Source organism: Ahaetulla prasina, chromosome 2, assembly GCF_028640845.1.
Source record: "Ahaetulla prasina isolate Xishuangbanna chromosome 2, ASM2864084v1, whole genome shotgun sequence".
Lineage (NCBI taxonomy): Eukaryota > Metazoa > Chordata > Lepidosauria > Squamata > Colubridae > Ahaetulla > Ahaetulla prasina.
In genome coordinates this window covers 208703699-208727327 of record NC_080540.1, presented here as the reverse complement: position 1 = coordinate 208727327, position 23629 = coordinate 208703699, and the positions used below count along the sequence as shown (strand labels likewise).

Here is a 23629-nt window from a genome sequence, read left to right as displayed (position 1 = left end):
TTCCCAGGTGTCATGTGGTGAGTTTCTGTTGCTAGATGGGTCCTATTATGTTGCAGATGATGATGGCCATTGACAAAGGTGGGGAGAATGAGTTTCTACCTCTGACCTATTGACAAAGGTGGGGGGAAATGAGTGAGCTTGGCTGAGGCTTTAATGGCCCATTGACAAAGGTGGGGGGTGGTGGGAGAAAGTTGCAGGGAGCTGCTTTGTCTTTAAAACATGTTTCTCCATTTCTCATCCAGGGAAATATAATATTCTGCCTTTTAAAATATTTTCTAAAATATTTCATTCTTCTAGGAGGGGGGTGGGTGCTAAATTCCTACATTACGAACAACCCTTAGTTAGGAACAGAGTGCTTATTATTAAAAATGGTGGACAGCGCTCGCCTTACTTGAATTGCTGAAGCACTGAAGCTGCACATTTTTAATATGCAGGTAGTCCTTGACTTACAACCATTTGTTTAGTGACTATTTGAAGTTACAACGGCACTGAAAAAAACATAACATGATCGTTTTTCATATTTATGACCACTGCAGCATCCCCATGATCAAAATTTGGATGCTTGGCAATTGGTTCATATTTATGACCATTGGAGTGTCCTGGGGTCATGCAATCACTTTTGTGACCTTCTGACTAGCAAAGTCAATGGGGAAGCCAGATTCCCTTAACAACCATGTTACTAACTTAACTGAAGTGATCCACTTAACAACTGTGGCAAGAAAAGTTATAAAATAAGGGGCGTGCATAAGAGCACAAAAGTGCCTACTGTTCCTGTCCTAATGTTTCCTTTCATTATATCAGATTAATACAATTATTACATATTTTTGCTCATATAGAATAGAATAGAATATTTTTATTTATAGACCGCCCTTCTCCCGAAGGACTCAGGGCGGTGTACAGCCAAGAATAAAATACAGAAAGAAAGCAACAGTACAAAACTAAAAACAACCCTTAAAAACCTATTTGATATGGCTACTTATAGATAAAATATTACCCTCTAAAATTTACAAAAAATTTAAAACCCATAAAATCAATTTGATAATTTAAAATTTAAGCGAGTCCAGCAAGACGAAATAAGTAGGTTTTAAGTTCGCGGCGGAAGGTCCTAAGGTCAGGTATTTGTCGGAGTCCAGGGGGAAGCTCGTTCCATAGGGTAGGAGCCCCCACAGAGAAGGCCCTCCCCCTGGGGGTCGCCAGCTTATATATGATATTTTGCTGATTTATGTTGATGCTTGTGTATACTGTTGTGACAAAATAAAATAAAAAAAATGGGGCAAAACTCCATTTTAACAGTTTCATTTAACAAAATAAATTTTGTATCACTTAGCAACATAATGTTTCACTCAGCAACATAAATTTTGGACTCAACTGTGGTCATAAATTGAGGACTACCTCTATGGCCGGTTTTTAGCTGTTTTCAGTGGTTCCTGAAAGCATTGAGAAGCCTCAGCGCTTTGTTGGCTTGAGGAAGGACAATGCCACTGGCCACTTTTAATAATATGCAGTTTTTTTGTAAGTAGGAGTTCTGTTTTAAACACTAATTCAGATTAAAGACAGAATAAGTCACAGTACTCATTCTTAACCTGGGGACTTTCTTTCATCAATTTGAGGTATGCTTCTGGTTTCCATCCCCAAAGACAGGAATTGGTACCATAAATCTCTTGTTTAAAACATTAGTTATTTTTTTAAACTTAGGAAATGCTCAACAGAAGGACGGATACGGGTGGAAACTGGGCTTAGAGAAAAATGAGTAGGTTCAAGGAACAGAGACTAAGCAGAAGGACAGGAAGTTAAGTTCATCCCCCTGAAGACTGTGGGGAAATACTGTAGCTATGAAAGGAACTGGATAAGGAACTGAGCGCACCCCAAATCAGTGGTGGGTTTCAAAAATTTTTACTACCGGTTCTGTGGGTATGGCATGGTGGGTGTGGCATGGCTTGGTGGGCATGGCTTGGTGGGCGTGGCAGGTGAAGGATACTGTAAAATCTCCATTCTGTCCCCACTCCAGGGGAAGGTTACTACAAAATCCCCATTTCCTCCCAATCAGCTGGGACTTGGGAGGCAGAGTATAGATGGGGGCAGGGTCAGTCAGAATTTTTACTACTGGTTCTCTGAATTACTCAAAATTCCCGCTACCGGTTCTCCAGAACTGGTCAGAACCTGCTGAAACCCAGCCCTGCCCCAAATACATTGATTTTCATTTTTCATGGTAGTTACATACCGTAAAGTCACTGCAAACATTGAATTAGCGAACACTGAAACCTCCAATGGAACATGAGTCTGGGTGATTCCAATTTGCTGCCACTCTGCATGTCCATGAATGACCGTGAAAGGGCCTTGAGTATTGATTTGGCAGTTACAAATACATTTAGCAAGTAGGCGAATTTGCAAATAGAGAATCCATGAATAATGGACGTAGACTGTAAAATAATAAAAAAAAAATGCCAACATGGTCTTATTTGCTAATGCTAAAAGCCTGCATGTTCTTGATTCTTCCATAAATCCCAAAAGTTTCTTAGTCCATGTAATCTGATGCAGGCCCTAGTCAGTAGCCTGATTAGGTGGCTCAGTGGCTAAGACACTGAGCTTGTCAATCAGAAAGGTCGGCAATTCGGCGGTTTGAATCCCTAGTCCAGTGCATCTAGTCCAACCCACTATGTGAGCAGGGGGTTGGACTAGATGACCTCCAGGGTCCCTTCCAACTCTGTTACTGTTACTGAATGCACCCCGGAAGACACTAATATAAAAAGCCTCTAGTAAACTAGAGGCTAATATAAATAGCCTCTAGGAAAGTCTGCGGCTAGCTTAAAGTGGAGAGAGGAATTATTTTTGTGTAAGAGGATGTGCTAGGTGGCTCAGTGGCTAAGACACTGAGCTTGTTGATCAGAAAAGTCGGCAGTTTGGCGGTTCGAATCCCTAGTACAGGTCTCCTGCGTGAGCAGGGGGTTGGACTAGAAGACCTCCAAGGTCCCTTCCAACTCTGGTACTGTTACATATCTATCTGTTACAAGAATTGTACAGGTAGTCCTCGACTTACGACAGTCCATTTAGTGACCGTTCGAAGTTACAACGCCACTGGAAAAAGGGACTGACTTATGACTATTTTTTACACTTACGATTGTTGCTCCATCCCCATGGTCACGTGATTTACATTTGAATGCTTGACAACTGACTCACATTGATTGACGGTTGCGGTGTCCCGGAGTCATGTGATCTTCTTTTGCGAACTTCTGACCAGCAAAGTCAACGAGGAAACCAGATTCACTTAACAACTGTGCTACTGATCGAAGAACCGCAGTGATTCGCTTAACCAAGGTGGTGGGAAAAGTCATCAAGATGGGCCAAAACTCACTTAACAAATTTTTCACTTAAGAACATAAATCTTGGGCTCAGTTGTGGCCGTAAGTTGAGGATTACCTATATATTTGCTCCTTCCTTCAAGCCAAATGTCCTTGGTGTTCCCTCTAGAGTACGGCGGGCAATTCATTTTCCCACGGGGTCACAAGAGAAATTGGGGCTGTTGGTCCACTACCATGGCCCTTGCCCCCTGTCATGGCTCCACTCCCACCACCTTTGCCCCGCCTTTCCCTCTGTCATCATGTTCCTTGCCACTGATGCCGCAGGCCAGACCTGATATGGCCCAAAGGCCATAAAATATCCAAGTCTGCTCTAGAGATGAAGATATTTTCTGATTGGGAGTGGGTTTTGAGTGGATTTTCCGATTCAACAGGAAACTCTATGGGCATACCTATCGTGTCTGCGCCCCCCAAGCCGGGGCCCCTGCTAGAAAGTGACTTGGAAAGTGAGGGGGAAAGGCCATCAGGACTTACCTCGGAAGCACCGGCTTCCTTGGCTCAGCTCCAGGAGCCAGAAGCAGGCCAGGTGGAGGAGATAACGAGGCCTCCGTCCCCTGATTCTTTCCCCCCCCAGGCCACGCCTCCAGACCCGGCTGAAGGCAATCTGGCCTGGCTGGACCCTAGGTTTCCTAGGCAGGAGAGGCGGGAACAACAGAAGCAGGGGTGGGGCAGGCCTAGGAAGTGCTGAGTCATGGAGCCACACCCCACAGGATATAAAAGCAGCAAGGGCTGCTATACCACTTCGTGGCAAGCAAATCAACTGCTTAACTAGAGCTAAAGTACTGTTTGTTCCTGGTTGACTCATCGGCATCAAGCGAGATAACAGAGACACTTGGCAGACGCTCGCTAGTTTGCTGCCAGAAGCTGATAGTTGCCGGTTAATTAAGTCATCACTCGGACTGAGGCGAGGGGGACAGAACATCACCATTGTTAAGGCTGCCTATGATGATTTGCTTAATTATGGTTTATTAAATAACTGTCTAGGGAGATTCTCAGTCATCCAGGTCATGGTTGTCCCAAAGATGCTTGTTCAAGAGGCAAATGGACTTTCTGGTTTTTCTTTGAGGACCTTTCGCTCCTTATTCAAGAGGCTTCTTCAGCTCCCCTTATTAGCTTATTATTAAATAACACAAATAATTCCTGCCTTTGCCGAACACATTAAGGTATAAACATTGGTTTGCAAAAGATTGCTGTAAAATATAAACAAGCAAAATCATGTTTTGACTCAATTATTCTCACGTTAAGCATCAGAAAGGATTTTGGCAAGGTCAGGGCTGTCTGCCGTTAGTTGGCATAGTTCCTTCATGGTCCCTTGAAAAAGGATTAAAGCCAAGGTTTTGCACTGCAGCCAGCCAGCCAGGGAGACAAGCAAGCGAGCAAGGAAATAAATAAATGAACAGAAACCTAATTCTGTAAGGCGTATAAAATTATGCAAACCACATTTTATATAAAAAACATTTGCATAAGTTCTCCTGCTTTTTTGTGAAGAAATGATGGGTCATCTATGCCCTGGATCCCTCGGTCACTGCTTTGGGCTTGCCATATAATATAGAAGACCTGTGGAGGTTTTAAGCAACCATCTTCTTTTGACCCATGTAATTTCGAATGATTAAAAAATGAAATTGCTAACTACCCTGCTTTAAAATAGGATTCTACAAAGCCTTTGAAAGGGTCTTCCTCAAGGTGCGATGTTCAAGGCTTGGTAAACAATGTCTCCAGATGGTTTCTGCATGCATGAGCTGCTTTGCTTTGTAACAGAGTTGGAAGAGACTTTGGAGGTCATCTAGTCCAACCCCCCTGCTCTCGCAGGAGGCCTATATTATTTCTGATAAATGGATATCCAGTCTCTTCTCAAAAGCCTTCAGTGATGGGGCATCCACAACTTCCGGGGACAATTTGTTCCACTGGCTAATTGTTCTGACTGTTACGAATGTTCTCCTTAGTTTTAGGTTGCTTCTTGCCTTGGTTTCCATTCACTGCCTACAGATGCTTTGGTAAATAAGTTGGCCCTCTCTTGGTGGCAGCTTTTCAAGTATTGGAAGATGCTATCATGTCACCCCTGGTCCTTCTTTTCACAAGACTAGGTATACCCAGTTCCTGCAATCGTTCTTCATATTTTTAGCTTCTAGGCCCCTAATCATTTTTGTTGCTCTTCTCTGAACTCTTTCCAAAGTCTCAACATTTTTTTTTTTGTATATTGGGGTGACCAAAACTGGATGCGGTATTCTATATATCAGGGGTCTCCAACCTTGGTCCCTTTAAGACTTGTGTACTTCAACACTCTGGGAGTGTTGTGCCTCGCTCACCCTCCTCGCCGCAGCTGGGCCCCTCTCATCTCCTGCCAGACACTGATAGTACAGAAGAATGTCCTGGCATGCCTCCAGCCCCCAGTCCTGGCACCATGCCCAGACAAACGGAGCAGCTGGGCCCCTCCCCCATAGCATGTGAGCCTGGGGAATGTGAAGCCAGTCACGAGCTGGAATTACCAACAGCTGGGCTGGAATTACCAACAGCTGGAGGCTGGAGAGATCCACGCTTCCTTCCGGAGAATGGTGAGGCGACGTCAGCAAAAGGAAGGGAGGGGCAGGCCTGGATAAGTGCTGAGTCATGGAGCCACACCCCATGGCCTATATAAAGGATCTGCTTTCTGGCATTCTCTGAGTCAGGCAAAATCTAATCTGGATTGCTGAAGTCACACCTTGGATTCCTGCCTCCCCTGAGGGCTCTGATAGGACTTTGGCAGAGCTGCAGAGGCTTTGTGGCCACGCTTGATACGGACTTCCCCGACCTGGCCATCGGAGGAGGAGTGGGACACGACAGGGAGTTGAAGTCCACAAGTCTAAAAGGGACCAAGACTGGAGACACCTGCTGTGTATGGTCTTAGAATAAGACTTTATAAAGCAGTACTAGTACTTCATGTGATCTTGATTCTATCCCTTTGTTAATGCAACCTAGGATTCCGTTGGCTTTTTTGGCTGCCGCTGCACACTGTAGGCTCATGTTTACAGGGTTGTCCGGTAGGACTCCAAGATTCCTCTCACACTTATTAGTTTGAGCCAGGTTTCCACCTACTTCTGTACCTGTACTTTTGATTTTTCTTGCCCGAGTGTAAAATCTTGCTTTTCTCTAAGTTAAATTTCATTTTGTTGAATAGGGCCTGGTGAACTAATATAAAGTTCCAATGGCCCTTCAGCCTGGGCCTACACAACAGGGGAAGAGGTCACATAATTTAACAACCGGTTTGCCCAGAATCAACCATGTAAACACGCATGCGCACATGTTGGCTTTGCTTGCACGCACGCACCTTGCACACATGCCTGCTGTGTCAAAACCACAGCATTGTATAAGATGGGATAGCACCGGGGTGGGTGGGCAGGCCCAGCTGCTGGCTGTAACTACCAGTTTGCCCGAACTGGTCTGAACTGGCTGAATCCCACCCCTGGAAGAGGTTCAAAGCAGCTTTTCCAAACCTTTTAGAAGACACAGCTGCTTTAATGCCTTGAAGATGGCTTCTTCTCTTGAACTGTAATGGATGGTGAGGCATTCTTTTGTAGCTTTAGCATAAAAGAATATCACAATATCAAATGTTAATAATAATATGCATGTCTTGCATATTCTAAAAAGATAACTTCACAATTTTTTAACAGATTTCAGGTTATATATCCCCTCTCTGTTTTTTCATATGAAATACAGGCACATATTGAATATACAGTTCTCTTAATTTGAGCATTTGAGATCTTCCTCCCACTTTAGTCATAAGTAAGGTAAAGATTCCCTTAAGCTAAGCTCAGGTTCTGGTCATTACAAGCCCACGTGTTTTTATTGGCAATATCCACGGAATCCATTAGAGTTAGGAGACCAATAAACTTTAAATAAATAAATTGTTTATTGGAAGTGGGTGGCTAATAAATAATTAAGTAGTAGAGGTAGTCCTCAACTTACGACTACAGTTGAGCCCAAAAGTTCTGTTGCTAAGCAAAAGAGTTAAGTGAATTTTTCCCCGTTTTGTGACCATCCTTGCCACAGTTGTTAAGTGAATCACTGCAGTTGTTCAGTTAGTAACATGACTGTTAAGTGAACCTGGCTTTCCCATTGATTTTACCTGTCAGAAGGACACAAAAGGCGATGACATGACCCTGCATACGGCAACCGTTATCAATACACGCCAGTTGCCAAGTGTCTGAATTTTGATCACGTGCCTGTGGGATGCTGCAATGGTCGTAAGTGTGAAAAAACGGTCATGAGACACTTTTTTCCGCACTGTTGTAACTTCAAATGGCTACTAAATGAACTGTTGTAAGTCGAGGACTACCTGTACATTGGAGTTTGGTGGCTAATAAGTTGAAAATAAAGAAATAAATAAGATGATTTGCTGCTACCCTTTTCTACAATGTTTCGATGTAGCCTATAGTTCTGTGATCTTCTGGTGGTCCCTTATCCAAATGCAAGCCTGGCTGGAATCTTTTTTAGTTGTTTTCAGGATCAGCCACAGTCAGCTGGGTACTACTTCCTAGTTTAAAGTATGGTTGGTCTAAATCAGGGGTGTTAAACTGGTAGCCTGTGGGCCAGATGTCTCACGCCCAGGCCCTGCCCAGCCCTGCTCCCTGAAGGGGAAAAACGTCACGAAACGTCACACGACGGCAACATGACGTGGCGAGTTTGACACCTGTGGTCTAAATCAGGGGTCACCAATCTTTCGGATCTCAGGGACCACTAAATTCATAATTTTAAATCCCGACGACCACTAATATGAATGTCAGGCCTGGAAACCATATTAGACTTTAGGGTTCCAGACGCTGCCACATTTTTCCCCTGAGGGGAGGAAGGGGGGCTGAGGGGTATGGTAACATTCTTCAAGCGGTCAAGGTCGGATGGTGTTCACATCTGCAGGAAGAGTGGCAAGAAGATATTCGAATGAACTGGGAGAACGTGGGACCATGTGACCATCAAAGGGGTCAGGGGGGTGGGACTCTTGGGGTTTGTATAACTGGGAAAAGAATCCGGAAATTCAGTTTTGGAATTTCACTCATCGTGTGCCAGTTTCCTCATGCTAGTAAAGATCTCTTAAAGACAATGGCTTCTGAGTTTTTTTTATGCAGAAGAGGTTTTTCTGGAACCTTGACAATGATTTTTTTAAAAAGATAAATAGTATTTAGTGCAATATAAAAAATGCAAATAATTTTTCTGCGGACCACCAAAATTTTCTTGCGGACCACCAGTGGTCCACGGACCACTGGTTGGTGACCACTGGTCTAAATCATATAACTAGTCCGATAACCACAACTTTTCTTTACAGATTACCGTTGCATTTATGGGCAGACAGCCTGGGCAGTCGGTATCTCTCAGTTTCTCCAGAGGAGGGAGAAATTCTCCAATCATTTTTCAAGGGCAATGGCGATAGTAACCATTACTGCCAGAAATAATGAATGGAGGGGGGACATTTCCTTCCTGAAGTTTTTCCTCTCGGGATTTAACTGAACTGCAAGAAACTGGAAGCTGCAGATTGATAGGGAACGTGTAGCGCAGAGAAAAACAGGACGTTACAACCGCTCCTTAACAATCTCAGAATTAAATGCCACCCAAATATCACACACCACCCCTGAGATTTTCTTCACTCCATTGAGTGTGCTTTGAAAGCCAATTCTCTTCCATCAAACCGAAATGAGAATTGGTAGGGAAAATGCAGGGACATTTCTATGTAAGTAAGAATATCAATTATCAGCTGCCTAGAAGACGGGGCTACGATGCTGGGAGACCAAGCACGTTTCCAATTTTAATTGCTCAGGCCTCTCCAAGAAGAAAAGACACAAAGCTCTTTATATTTTCTCCGTATGAACAGCATTTAAATTGGGAAAACAATGCATGGGAAAATCCCGCTTGCAGATGTGGGATGTTACTATGGCTCTGATTTCATTTATTCATTTTATTAGTTTATAATATAAAATACAAAAATACAAAAGCAAAGAGTAGGAAAATTAGGGAGGGAGAAGGGAAGGGGAAAATGTAGGGAAAAAGGAAAAAAGAAAGAAAAGGCATTGATTTCCAACTCCCTTTGGTGCAGTAGAATAAGATAATAGCATCAAACCTCAACTTTTTACTTTTACATCGTAGTATAAACTAGCCATTCCTATAACAACAAACCTATCTAATCGGTAAAACCCAAAATCAAAATTTCATTAGTGGTGGTATACAGCCGGTTCTATCCAGATCATGCGATCCGATAGCGATGGCTGCGGGAGGCTCCGCCCACCCGCCCGGACGTCATCACATCTTGTTTTTGATGCTCTGTGCATGTGCAGAAGGCTCTGTGCGCTCACATTTGCGAACTGGTAGCAAAGGTAAGTGAATACCACCCCTGAGTTTCATTTTTCCCCCACCTCAGGCACAAAGCCCAGAAGTGGTTTCCATGTAGAAACAAAAGAAATTGTGTTTTTTCCCCTTTAATCTAAGCAGTCAATTTAGTCATCTCTGCTAACTCCATCAACTTTTGCATCCATTCATCCATTGTGGGAATCAAAGTGTCCTTCCATTTTTGTGTATGAAGTAATCTTGCTGATGTCAACATTTAGAACATCTATGGCTCTTATTTGAAACACCTCCACCTCTTTCCCCCAAATAAAAAAGAGATATGAGGAAATGATGGGGGGGGAAAGTAAAGCTGGAATTGCTGTCTGTGCTTGGGAAAAAGCAGCTGTATTCAGACAGAAATGTTTCCCACCCACCTTCCCAAGGCTCAGCACAGCTGATGCTTTTTCGCAAAAGGATATAAAAGTTTATGGCCCTAGAAACCTGAGAAATATGCTCGTGCATGCATTCATTTCTTCATAAGCATCCCAGCTGGCATTCCAGCTACCTGACTAATTGAGTCACATCCTGGTGTACGGAGGCAGCCTCACCTCACCCAGATCCTTAGCTTACAAAAGCCAATGCTAAAACAGAATATTGTGTGTGTTTAGGAGAAAAAGGAGACAGCAAACAGCCTGCAGGTGAGGAAGTGAGATGCCGTATCTGGAGACCGACAGTTATTATAACCAGACTAGTCTTTCAGTCAATTGCAAGGACCACAAGCTATGTTCCTGGTAGGGTTCCTTGCATGGAGCTTGGCTTGGAAGCTCATCTGGAATGCTGAAAAGCAACACTACTTAAGAGCAGAGCCTGGAGTGGATCTCAACAGCACCTAGAAGAGGGTCTATGACAATTCGCCGCAGCCAGCTCACCACCATGACCAACCTGCCACAGCCAACTCACCATGGCCAACTCACTGCAGGACAACTCGCTGTGGGACAAGAGTTACACTATTATCAAAGAAATGGTGGAATAGAATCATTAGAGAAAGGATGCAAAAGAAGGAGCAGAATCAAGGGTGAATGGCAAAAATTTAAATAATTCTAATTTATTTTAAATAACTAAATAGAATTGTTAAATTGCCCCGCAACGAGTTGTCTTGTAGTGAGTTGGCCGTGGCGAGTTCTCCTGCCTCAAGTTGGCCGTGGCGAGTTGGCTGTGGTGAGCTGCCCATGGGAAGTTAGCCGCAGTGAGTTTGCTGCAGCAAGTTGGCTGGGGCAAGTTGTCCCATTCTCTTTAGAAGAGGCAACCACGCCGAAACAGTACCGAAACTCATCCCAACTAGTGCAAGACCTTTTGGAAAAAGGCAAAGGTTGGATGCTACTTTGTGGATTTTGAGATTTTGGTTTGAACTGAGCCTTAACAGACTGAGTATAAAGCACTGAGTATTAAAGACATAGTGATGTGGCAACATCACCTTGCAAAGTCCTGGAAGGGTAGAGTTGACCCAGAGCAATAGTTGTTGGGCTGCAATAAAGTACTGTGTATAGATTTACTACGCTATGTTATTCCAGTCCTTGGAGAGCAAAAAAAAAACCCTCTTACACTCCTGTCAATTCAATAGCTGCTATTTACATTGGTACTTCAATCTGTAGAAAATTACTTAAACAAAGAAAAAAGACTCCCCAAACAGATTTCTGGGAAGATGATTCCAATGGCACAATCTAAACTACTTTGGTGCTTGCATGGAATCAAGGCAAGGATGCAGACTGAGTCAAGCTGGAAGCTAAGCCTCTTTAAAAATGTCCTTGCTGATTGACACCATATTTTCATGTGAGAGTTTTCAGTAATAGTTTCTGTGGCATCCTTGGAGAGGAATATCTTTTCCCTGGGAGAGCTGAAAAAGTGACTGGATTGGTTACATAGAAGACATAACTCCAGATAGATAGATAGATAGATAGATAGATAGAGAGAGAGAGAGAGAGAGAGAGAGAGAGAGAGAGAGAGAGAGAGAGATGCCTTCAAGTCAACTCCTGGTGATTGCCTGGGCAAGTCCGTGAACTTCTAGCAAAGTTTTTTGGAAAGCGGTTTGCCCTGGCTTTCTTCCTAGGATTGAGAGAGGGACCAGCCCAAGATCACCCAGTCACCTTTGTGCTTATGGCAGAACTAGAACTCCCGGTCACCCAGTTTCTAGCCTAACACTTTAACCACTACCCCAACTGGCTCTTTTCCAGAAAAAAGAAAAAAGAAAGAAAGAAAGAAAGAAAGAAAGAAAAAAAAAGAGTGAGAGAGTGAGAGAGAGAGAGGGAGAAAGGGAGGAAAGGATGGATGGATGGAAGGAAGGAAGGAAAGAAAGAAAGAAAGACAGAAAGAAGAAGAAAGAAAGAAAGAAAGAAAGAAAGAAAGAAAGAAAGAAAGAAAGAAAGAAAGAGACTGCATAAATAAACAGGTCCCACAAGACAGAATTTGGTTGCAGTTTCAGCAACAAGTCTTCAAAATCCCGTCAAGCATAAAAACCCAACAATACACAAACTGAAGAAAACAAGCATCTCTTAATTAAGGATTAAGGGGTATCTAGAATAATCTAATAGAATTACTCATAGTTCCAAAGAAGAGCAAAGAAGAAGTGAACCCTCGCAGCAGAAGGCAGAGGGTAATCTGACAGGAAATTACTCTTTCAGTCCCCCATAGAAACATTTGAGATTGGGCTTTTGTGTGTGTGGAAGATTTGATGCTAGATCCATCACTTAGTTGAAAGTAGGCTTGCTCTGAATGAGCTAATCTGCATATTACTCTGCTGATTTTTGGCTCTACTAATTAAAACCACAGCGAATGAATCAGTGTTGTTCTACCTTAAAAACATTTGTCCCTTTTTATAATGTAGTATAGGGTGCAAGCTTAACCCAGAATGTTTTGCCATGGGTGACAATTTTTATGTTAAAGGAATTCTATTTTCACAGATGAGCACTGATTCTGTGTTTATTCCATCTTTCACTTCTTATCTGAACTGGTGAGTTAGCCAGGAGTCTGCTGATTATAAATTAGTGATTAGTGGCAATAGAGGATTTTTTATTTTAGTCTACAGATTTCCATTACACGCTTTGTCACTTAACAGAAATCGTTTCCATATCATAGGAAAATGTGTAGGCTTACTTCTTTCTTATCTCCTTATATCTTACATATTTCTATCATTTATAGGATTTCATATCAATAGTCAGGCACGTTCTTAGTTTATTGATACTTCCTTATGCTTCATATAAGGTAAAGGTAAAGGTTCCCCTCGCACATATGGGCTAGTTGTTCCCGACTCTAGGGTTGGTGTTCATCTCTGTTTCAAAGCTGAAGAGCCAGTGCTGTCTGAAGATGTCTCTGTGGTCATGTGGCCGGCATGACTAAATGCCAAAGGTGCACAGAACGCTGTTACTTTCCCACCAAAGGTGGTCCCTATTTTTCTACTTGCATTTTTTACATGCTTTCGAACTGCTAGGTTGACAGAAGCTGGGACAAGTAACAGGAGCTCACCCCATTATGCGGCACTAGGGATTCGAACTGCCGAATTACCGACCTTTCGATCGACAAGCTCAGTGTCTTAGCCACTGAGCCACCGTGTCCCTTTTATGCTTCGTATACCATGGAGTAAATGAAGTCCAGTTAAAGATGGACATATGCAATATTTACCCATGGAATATCCTATTTCACTGCGAAACTTGTACAAATTCTTATTTCAGCCTAGATATCATGTAGTTTTAATGCAATTCGATCTGGATTCCTTTTCTGTTTTCTGACATAGTAATTATTTTGCTGCTATCACCTTCAGGTCATTTTACTAAGTTCTTGTCAAGAGCTGCTATCCTTAGAGGTACAAAGGAAGCTCAGCACAGAATGCTACCAATTGGCAGATGAGCGAAATAAACTGGTAAATTAATAGGCTCACATTCTGATTCTGGCTTGGATAACATTTCCTGAATTACTAATGACTAGATGCATCTTACTAAGAGAAACATCTCAATATTTGTCCTTTTCAATTTTTCCATCCAATTTCCTGAAGATCCTGCTGTGCTGTTTCAAAATCCTTTTAAATTATGAAAAAGATATTTTTCTCTCTTATGGCCCTAATGCTTCAGAATAACTTCCAGGAAGAAGTAGGGCAATGCAACTCCCCCTATTAACTTGTTTATTTATTTAATTGGCTTTAGGCAGTGCCAACTCCAAAATGGCTCTGGGTGATTCATAAATAAATGTGGCACAGCTGTTCCCCCCCTTGCTGTGCTACTTACCTTGTCAAGCCTTCTTTTTCTGACCAAAGTGCACGTTTGGTGCGCACTGCACATGCGCATGCAGCATGATTTGGCTTGCACCGCGTATGCGCAGGCAGCAAACCGGTGGCAGTCCGTGGAGGATTTCACCATTGTTATGAAGGGTTGTATTGCAGGTTCACCCTAAAGACAGGAGGTTTACATTGCCATAATGGAATTGTAGAGAACGACTATTAATTGTGCTCATCTGCAGCCATCTTAATACGGGGCAGTTCATTTAACAATTTTTGCTCTTTGTATCAGCAGCTAGTTTTTATTCTTTGCCACTCGATGGAACGTTGGAAAGCAATTATGTTGAGAAGATCAGGACTTTGATCATCAGGAAGACAATTCTCTAAGAACAGAAGTAGACCAAATGTGGGAGAAGAAGCCATCAGGGAGGGAGGGGGAGAAAGACCCCCTTCAAAATGGGTTGGACCAAACTTAGATCCGTAGGGAAAAAAAAATTCCTAAGAGAGCCCTATGGGAAAGGCAACTGGGCTGGGGCTCAGAATGTTGCTCTGTTCTAACCACCACTACCTCCGTCATATGATGCAGAACAATGCTATTATTAAATAAAGCATTTCAGAAGCAACGTTCTGCGTCTTTCCCCCACTTATTTTTTTTAAAAAAATGAATCCGTAAGGCTCAAAGGAAAGGTGTCCTCCCCTTTAAAAGATTAGCAGGTGTGATGGAAGCCAGGAAACAGATTCAGCAAATGGTCTTTGTATACATCAGACTCTCGTGCATTAGGCTGGACCAGAATTCTTACAAAGAGTGCAAACTGAACACTTTAGTACAATAATATCCCATGGATATTATGTTTTCCTGAATAAAAGAAAAGTAGCTTAACGAGAATGCAGGTCTGAGTGGAAGAGCTAAAGAATGGAAAAGGTGCCTACTATTTTTTCTAACTGTTTCTCCTATAAAGAATAGCATTAGGCTTTTTATTTAATATATAATATTAAATGTTATATTTATCTAATATAAAGCTTGGCCATTGTTTACCTAGACAAGAGTCCAGCTGTCATAATGGAAAGCAGAAAGCAAGATTACAGGTACTCCTCGACTTATAACTGTTCGTTTAGTGACTATTCAAAGTTACAACGGCAGTGAAAACAGTGACTTATGACTGTTTGTCACACTTGCATATCACCTTTGCAGCATCCCCACGGTCACGGGTTCAAAATTTACACGCTTGGCAACCGACTCAGATTTATGACGGTTGCAATGTCCCAGGGTCATGTGATCCCCTTTTGCGACCTTCCGACAAGCAAAGTCAACGGGGAAACAACCATGTTGCTAATTTATTGACTTGCAGTGGATCCATTTAACAATCCAGGCAAGAAGGTCATAAACTGGGGCAAAGTTCACTTAACAAATGTCTCAATGAACAACAGAAATTTTAAATATTGGGCTCAATTGTGGTCGTAAATCAAGGACTACCTGCACTTTTGTCTAGAGTAGATTTCTAAATACTTCCGCATTCCTACTGAAATTAGTTCCCATTAAGTATTGGCATAAAACTGCCTTTCTGAAAACAAGACATTAAACTATTTCACATAAAAGCCTGTATAAACCATCTACAGAGAACGTCCCAGAAATCTTCCACTGGGATCTTATAAATATATTCATTTGGCATTTTTTTCCCCTCAGCTTTGACCTCTGAAAAAGGTGGCCTCTTAGTTCAGTGGTAGAAGAGCTGTCCTGTGTTGGTTACGACCTTTAAAGCGCTCCATGGCTTAGGGCCTGGGTACCTACGGGACCGCCTGCTGTTACCACATGCCTCCCACCGACCCGTACGCTCTCACAGAGAGGGACTTCTCAGGGTGCCATCCGCAAAGCAATGTCGGCTGGCGGCCCCCAGGGGAAGGTCCTTCTCTGTGGGGGCTCCCACACTCTGGAACGAACTTCCCCCGGGTTTACGCCAAATACCTGACCTTCGGACATTCCGTCGCGAACTGAAGACACATCTTTTTATTCGCGCGGGGCTGTCTTAAATTGAATTTTATCAAATTTTTAAAATTCTTATTAACTAATTTTAAATGGGGTTTTTAGCTCACTGTACATTTTAATTTTCAGGCCAATTTTAAAATAAGTTTTTTAATTGCATTTTAAATTATATATTGCACTGTTTGTTTTATTTTTGCCTGTACACCGCCCTGAGTCCTTCGGGAGAAGGGCGGTATAGAAATCAAATAAATAAATAAAAAAATAAATAAATAAACAACAATCCCAGGATAATTTCCTAGAAGGTGTAGGTTGAAAATAGTGGTGGGATTCAAATTTTTTAACAACCGGTTTGGTGAAGCGTGTGCTTTGCGCTGAAAATGGAGCATTTAGAAGCTCAGCTGCTTACCTTCCAAGTCAGCAATGGTAAGTAGAACAGTGAGGGGGGGGGAAATCAGCTGTGCTGCATGATTAAAATGAGGTAGAAAGCAGGAAATAAAGGACAGGATAGGGCAGGGTGGGTGGGCGGGGCCAGCTGATCATCAGAGCTACCGGTTCGCCTGAACCGGTCCGAACCTGCTAAATACCACCTCTGGTTGAAAAGCACTTTGAAGCCTCAAGTTAAGAAAGAGTGTTGTTAAGGCCACCAAGAACTGGAGTGAATCCAGAAAGAAGAAACTTGGCCAAAAGAGAAATTGGCCCAAATAGAACAAACTTGCTTATGCTGTAGATTAAAGATGTGCCTTCCTTTTCTGACACTGGCCTTGCTCAGCAGTTTGGTTTCTATCCTCAGTTCCCACTATTTGTTTAACCTGTTTGTGCCAGAAGGTGCATATGTTTTCCCAGTTTCTACTTCTGAATCATTAACAAGCGAGCTGATTATTTTATCTCAGCTGAACCACAGAAATTAGGCTTTGGAGGCTAACTTCTTCGGGGTCCAGGGATTCTAATAATACAGTTTTAGCCCCTTGCTCTAGAGGTTAGGGCACAAAATATGCCAGCCATCCCATAACCCATTTCCATAAATAGCCTATAGAGAACTGCCACAGAATCAGGAGACAGAAAAACAAACAGTAACCTCATTAAACTGCTTTGTAGGCAAGCTCAGTGCAAACAAAGCTGTCCTTTATCAGCGTCCGTGCTCATTCTTCTAGATTAGCGATGTACTACAGGCACATGTAGAATTGCATGCAGAGGCTAATAACGCTCATTATTAAATATGACCAGGCCAATTTTGCAGTTTATAGTAATTCTGAGTAAAATTACTGACTCTGTGCCTGAGATATAAAGTTGCTTTACGGTCCTGGAAAGATGAGCCCATTTACAAAACCATCAAAGAATGCTCTCCAAAGTTGTTGATCATTCTGAACAAAATCAAGTATGCTAGGAAATCATGCTTTGGAGCTAAAAAAAAAAGTTAACAAATGAAAGATTGAAACCAAGCAAGAGGAAAGCTGCACTCTGAAGTTTTAGAATGGTATATGCTATAATTGAAATGTGGCCCCTTTGCCAAGGCTAAAAGTATATACAGGTAGTCCTCGACACATGACCACAATTAAGCCCAAAATTTATGTTGCTAAGTGAGATATTTGTTAAGCGAGCTTTGCCCCATTTTACATCCTTTTTTGCCACAGTTGTTAAGTGAATCACTGCAGTTGTTCAGTTAGTAATACGGTTAATAAGTGAATCTGGCTTTCCCATTGACTTTGCTTGTTGGAAGGTCACAAAAGGGGATCACATGATCCCAGGACACTGCAACCATCATAAATATGAGCCAGTGGCCAAGTGTCTGAATTTTGATCACGTGACTGTGGGGATGCTGCAAAGGTTGTAACTGTGAAAAATGATCATAAGTCACATTTTACAATGTTGTCATAATTTTGAAAGGACATTAAACGAACTGTTGAAGGTCGAGGACCACTTGTAGTATAATGGGGATGTAACAGAATTTCAAATTGTATTATAAATAAAAAATAATGAGGACCACCTGATGGTTGAAGAACAGGGTGTTAATGTATACATTGCAAATATACAAATATACCTATAGATACTTTGAGTGGCATGGTTGCCATTGGGAAGAAGTTCAACTGGTTGCTAACAGAATACACGTGCGGGATATTTGTGGCCATTCATTCCCAACACCATTTTTCGCCATCTATGTTGATGGAGCTACCTGCAGTCCAACCATCTTTGGAAGACTACTAACTTCCAAATCCTGGGCGATTACCAGTGGTGAAATCCAAATATTTTTACTACCAGTTCTGTGGGCATGGCTTGGTGGGTGTGGTGTGGCTTGGTAGGCGTGGCTTGGTGGGCATGGCTTGGTGGGCATGGCAGAGGAAGGATACTGCAAAATCTCCATTCCCACCCCACTCCAGGGGAAGGATACTGCAAAATCCCCATTCCCTCCCCTGTTCTTGAACATAACCCACAACTCCTAGTCTATAAGAATGGAACCATTATTGAGTTTTCAAGCCTGGACTAAGCTTGTATAGAATCCGCTCTGTTATTTATGCATGAACAGCTTTGGGCAAAAGGCAGTCAAATGTTGGATAGAATGTTGGCTATAACTTTTCCTAATCTTTAAAAAGAAAGGTGTATGCAGAATGTACCCAAACTTAGGATCTCAGATTGTTGCTTCAGTATTCCTACCCAAGTATGTTCCTCTAATTGTATGCTACTGCCTGTATTTCTGAGGCATGGACTTGATGTTGGCTTCCTTGATGCTTTTCCACCATTTTGAGCATCTCTTGTAGCCCTACTCTTGTCTTATAAGTATGTTCCTTGATTAGAACTTCATAGTATAAAGAGCCACTCTTGCAGGACAGATACACTAACACAACAACCAAGAACAGAGCTAATGCAGATTGCTATGGCTATGGTTGGATTGAAATATGAACACCTCATAGAAACTAAAAGATGACATAGCTGGATAAACTTACATGACAGGCTAGTTTCTAATAGTAATTACCCTGGAGATCAGAGAGGTGTCATGGCAAAGGTGCTAGGGCCAAGGAGACCCAAGGAGGGTATAAATCTAGCAATAAATACGTGAATGAAATTATATAAATTCAGCTTGTCTATGGAATAAATAAAATGGAGTTGACAGAATCCAAAGCTACCTGCTTTAAGAGTGCTTTTCAGGTACACTCCCTGTCCATCTAAAAATTATTCTGCATTTAGTGAACTTCCCCATCACAGCAAGCAAGAAGTAGCATCTGTGACATTTGTGTGAGGAGCATTAAGAGTCTTTAGAATGCAGTTTAAAGTGTAATATTCCTGAAACCTATGTTTTTGATGTACATTAAAAGTGTCACTTTTTGGTAAAAAAGGAGATTTTTTTTTCTTGATTCCTTATGACTGCGTGAACAAGTCCATGCCTGTTTCTTGGCAACCTTACAGAGTGGAATTGCCATCTTCTTCTTTTTCATTTCCCAGTCTAGTCTATAAGTATAATATTTCCCAATGTTGTCCTATTAAAGTACAATTGTACGTCTGCTTAACATTTCCAAAATCAAATTTGACCAATGTCAGCTTATGTTGCCGCCTGCTTACAATTAAAAATATATGTGTGTCTTTTACATAAAGACTGAAATATGTATGCATGTATTTATATATGTATGCATGTTAGTATGTAGTTCTTGACTTACAACCACAATTGGAACTGGAAGTCCCACTGCTAAGCAATGGAGACAAAGAGCATGAGTTCACAGGACCGCATCACTTAGTGATGGCAATCCTGCCACTCCCCATTGCCACCGTTAACTGAATTCCACCAATTGTTAGCTGAGGACCCACCCCAATCCAAGCCATTCTGAGCTCGGTCCCTCCAAATCCCCCATCTCTGCCATTTTGGCCAATTGCCCCCTTGCCTTGCAGGGTAGCAAGCAGTCCCATAATTATGCAGCTCTATGTGCAACTTGTAAGTCAAAGGTAATACAGATTAGTAACAAGTAAAGTTAAAAACTTGATTTAGCACCTTTCTCAAACATTGCTTTTCAAAAATGCTAAAATTCATAGAGCTCAGTGGCTAAGACGCTGAGCTTGTCGATCAGAAAAGTCGGCAGTTTGAATCCCTAATATAGGTCTCCTGCGTGAGCAGGGGTTTGGACTAGATGACCTCCAGGGTCCCTTCCAACACTGTTACTGTTACGGAAGATTAAATTTAGAAGAAAGTTCCTACTTTCACTGCCCTCTAACATGTTGACTGAAGGAATAAAAAGGTCCTGCAATTTAGAAGAGGTGGCTACCGTTTTAAGACATGGAAATATAATTTGAACTTAAAAAATAAAACTAACTTTTACAATTGCATCCTATCTTTCCATCCTAGGAAACTCCAGGTTATACATAAGGGGTCACCCTTTATTTTATTTTTGATAAATGACTCTTTGAGGGTAGAGGGGAAGATAATGCCTGGCCCCAAATCATTCAGTTTGATGATTAAGCAACTGCTTGAATTTGGGATTTTCTGAACTGAGTACATGACTTTAAACATCATGTCACATGATTTGGAGCACTAAGTCAACACTTAGAACCTGTATTTTTAGACTTAAATGTAAACTTCAGTGTTTACACCTAAATACCCAATGTGATTTAGTGAATTCAGAAGCACTGTGTCTGCAAAGAAACTGGAGAAGTTAGTAGAGGAGAAGCTAAATATGAATCAGTGATGATGTGTGGAATACCAAATAAATAAATAAATAAATGTGTTGATGCAATTTTTATTTCCAATCTAGAAATACTGTGCATTTTTTAGATTAGGAGAAAGAGCGCTCCAATTTTGTTCTGCTTTACTCCGGTCACACTAGAAATTTTGTGTCCAATTTTAGGTAATTTTAGGTAATACACTTGAAAAAGGTTATTGACATACTGAAATATGTTTGAAGAAAGGCAATAAAAATAATGTAAAGACCAAATCCTATGAAAGTAGGGGAAGAACTTGTATGCAGAGGAGGAGGAGGAGGAGGAGGAGGAGGAGGAGGAGATCACCATTTTTAAAATTAAGGACAATTACATATTCTAATGTTTCTGAGTGTAGGACTTGAATTAAAGGATTCAAATTACATATACACATTCTCCAATGAATGAAAGTACAGACTGTAATGGAACATATTGCCTTAGAAGATGTTGGTTTTTCTTGCTCTCTATAAAATGTTTAAAATTTAGAGATGTGTAATTCTGGGATATCATAATTATACATGTTTTACAGCTTTACAGCAACCTTACAATCTCTGTATTTCATAGGACTTGATTGTCAGTATATTTACCATGTTACCCTTAATACATTCTCATATTCCCTCTCTCCGTGCCTATGTACATTACAGTTTATTATATCATCCCAATCTTATTTATCTTTATAATGGAAGTAAATCCCACTGAGTTAAATAAGGATTGTTCCAAAGTAAACAGTCAGGTTTGTAATCTTAAATCTTCCCAATTCTTCAGTTCTTCGCACTGGAGAAGAAGGAAAGTCTTTTCAAACTTCAAACTGACTTTTTAGTTGTAAGAAAATAATGCAAATTGGGCTTAAGGAAGAGGGAAAATAAAGTTTTTACAGGTTGTAATACCCTGCTAATTTGTATAATATTGCCTTTTCTCAAAACCTAGTGGTCAAATCACTAATCTCTGATGATTGATCCTAGACCCTAAATATAAAGTGAAGGCACAGAAATGTTTCCTTTTTAACAGATATTTGAAGTTGCTCAGCTTAAGACTTGAGCACTGACTTGAATATGGAGAAGTAATGTTGAAAATGTGAATTCTTGCTTCTATCATTAACAGTGATTAATAGCCAAGCATCTCAAATATAAGGTTTTAGTTTTGTTGTACACTGCCCAGAGTCACTTGCCTGAGAGACGAGTGGCTATATAAATTAGATAAATAAATAAAATAATCTGATCATTTTATGTGGTTTATACACAAACCAAGGAATTAATTATTTCTCCCCCTCCCCCTCCCCCTCTCTGCTGGAATATAGCTGTCTTTCCTTTATCAGTACATTAAATGATCTTGGAGACATGGAACCAGGGAAACAAAGCCAGTTTGAGAGGTTTAATTTATTTTGCAATCATCCACGATATTAGCACAACAAAAGAAAAGTATGTTTAATTTATTTGAATTGGATGGCTCTCCACCTGAATTCTCTGAGAACAAGCAAAGCCTCCGAATTCAGAGTTAATTAGGGTTGACCACACACACACACACACACACACACACACACACACACACACACACACACACACACACGAACTCACAGACAGGCAAACGTGCATATACACCCATCCCTATTTCTGTTATGCAGTGGAAAGTCTGAGCACAAATGCCGTTTTAGATCTCCAGCAACTTCACCGTGGTGGAGCAAAGACTACCTTTCTAACTCGGAGAGGGGGAAAAAAAACCCCAGTCCAAGTAAACATTCAGCATCGCAAGCAATACAGAACGAGCAGCGGTAACCGAAAGGGTGGTTGGGTGAGATCGTTGAGAGAATGTTGGACTAGTTTCTGTCCCGCTGCAGCACCAGAATTGGCTGCCTGGGGAGCGTTACGCTGTCCATGGTACTGAATACCTAAATCAGCTTTGTAAAGTAAAGGCAACTCGCCCGAACTCTTACATAGGAACCGCCCCCCTCCCGGCATCCCTGCTGAAGATCTTAAATATTTATCGCGGTTCCGGGAGCGTGGGTCCTCTCCCTGCCGCCACTTCTCCGCGCACATTCACAGAGGCAAGACCCCAGGTCTCCCTTTTTCTCTCTCCCTTTTCCCGTCCTGATCTCCCGCCGTCCCTTACCTGACTCTTTCGAGGAAACTCATTGAGTACGATGCTGATCACTGGAATGTGCAAAGCGGTGGCGACGAAGTCCATCTGTAAGATCTCGCTTCTGCTCTGCGGAAAGGCAAGAATGGCCGAGACCCCTTGTACCACCACAGTGTGGCAGATGCTCTGCAAGAAGGAGACCGGGTCGTTGCTCCAGGAGGAGGCGCTGGGCGAAGAAAAGGGGAAAAGAGGTAGATCGCCCAGGCCCGCCTCGATAGCCATCACCACTTCCAGAGAAAGGTTGTAAGGCAGAAGCCCCTTGACGCGGTTGAGGTTCTCCACCGCCAACAGGAGCGCCTCCCTCGGTATTAGAGGCAGTTGTGGCGCCTGGTCCGGACTCTCTTTGTCGATCAGGTTCTCAGTGCCCAGGTGCGCTCTCCTTCTCACACTGCTCCCCGTTTTCCATCTCTCGGGAGTCCCGGGGTCCTGCCACCCAGATTCTTCCCCGGCAGAGTGGCTTCGAAGCGGGATGTCATTGTGAGCTCTCCAGCCTCCTGCTCCGCCTTGGGAGGTAGCCCAAGGCTGCAGGTGAGCCGCCCCGATCCTTACCGTGTGCCCGATCCGTTTGAGGATCCGGCAAGGCTGCGGGTGGCAAGAAGAGAGGGGCACCCCGGCCAACACGAGGGCGCAGGGCGGCGGGAACAGCAGACAGACTCTGCTCAGGAGCCACCAAACACTCAATCTCCACATCACTAGAGAGCCAAATGCCCGGCACGTTAGGAGAAACCCCCTTCTCCCTCTCTGCCTTCCCACCTCAGCCACCTCCCCCTCCACCGATGCTAGGCGCTCCTCTCCCAGCCGCTCTCCCACCGCCAGCCATGCAAGTTGCGGGGCTCTTCAGGCGCCTCGGAGGCTCCCAAAACCTACACAACCGATTTCCCCTCCCTGCTTCAGAAAGATCCTCCAGACTTCTGCCGGTGGCCGCCTAAC

The 23629-nt window shown here is 42.5% G+C and overlaps 1 protein-coding gene across 1 annotated transcript in view; it reads right to left on the bottom strand.

Moving 5' to 3' along the window:
• GRIN3A (glutamate ionotropic receptor NMDA type subunit 3A) overlaps nucleotides 1–23389 on the bottom strand; it is a 147990-nt gene extending 124601 nt beyond the window's left edge. Inside the window, exon 1 of the mRNA XM_058168039.1 lies at nucleotides 22673–23389. Within this exon, the coding sequence (XP_058024022.1) occupies nucleotides 22673–23389 (717 nt within the window). The remainder of the gene's footprint in view (nucleotides 1–22672) is intronic.
• Between the last annotated feature and the right edge of the window lie 240 nt (nucleotides 23390–23629).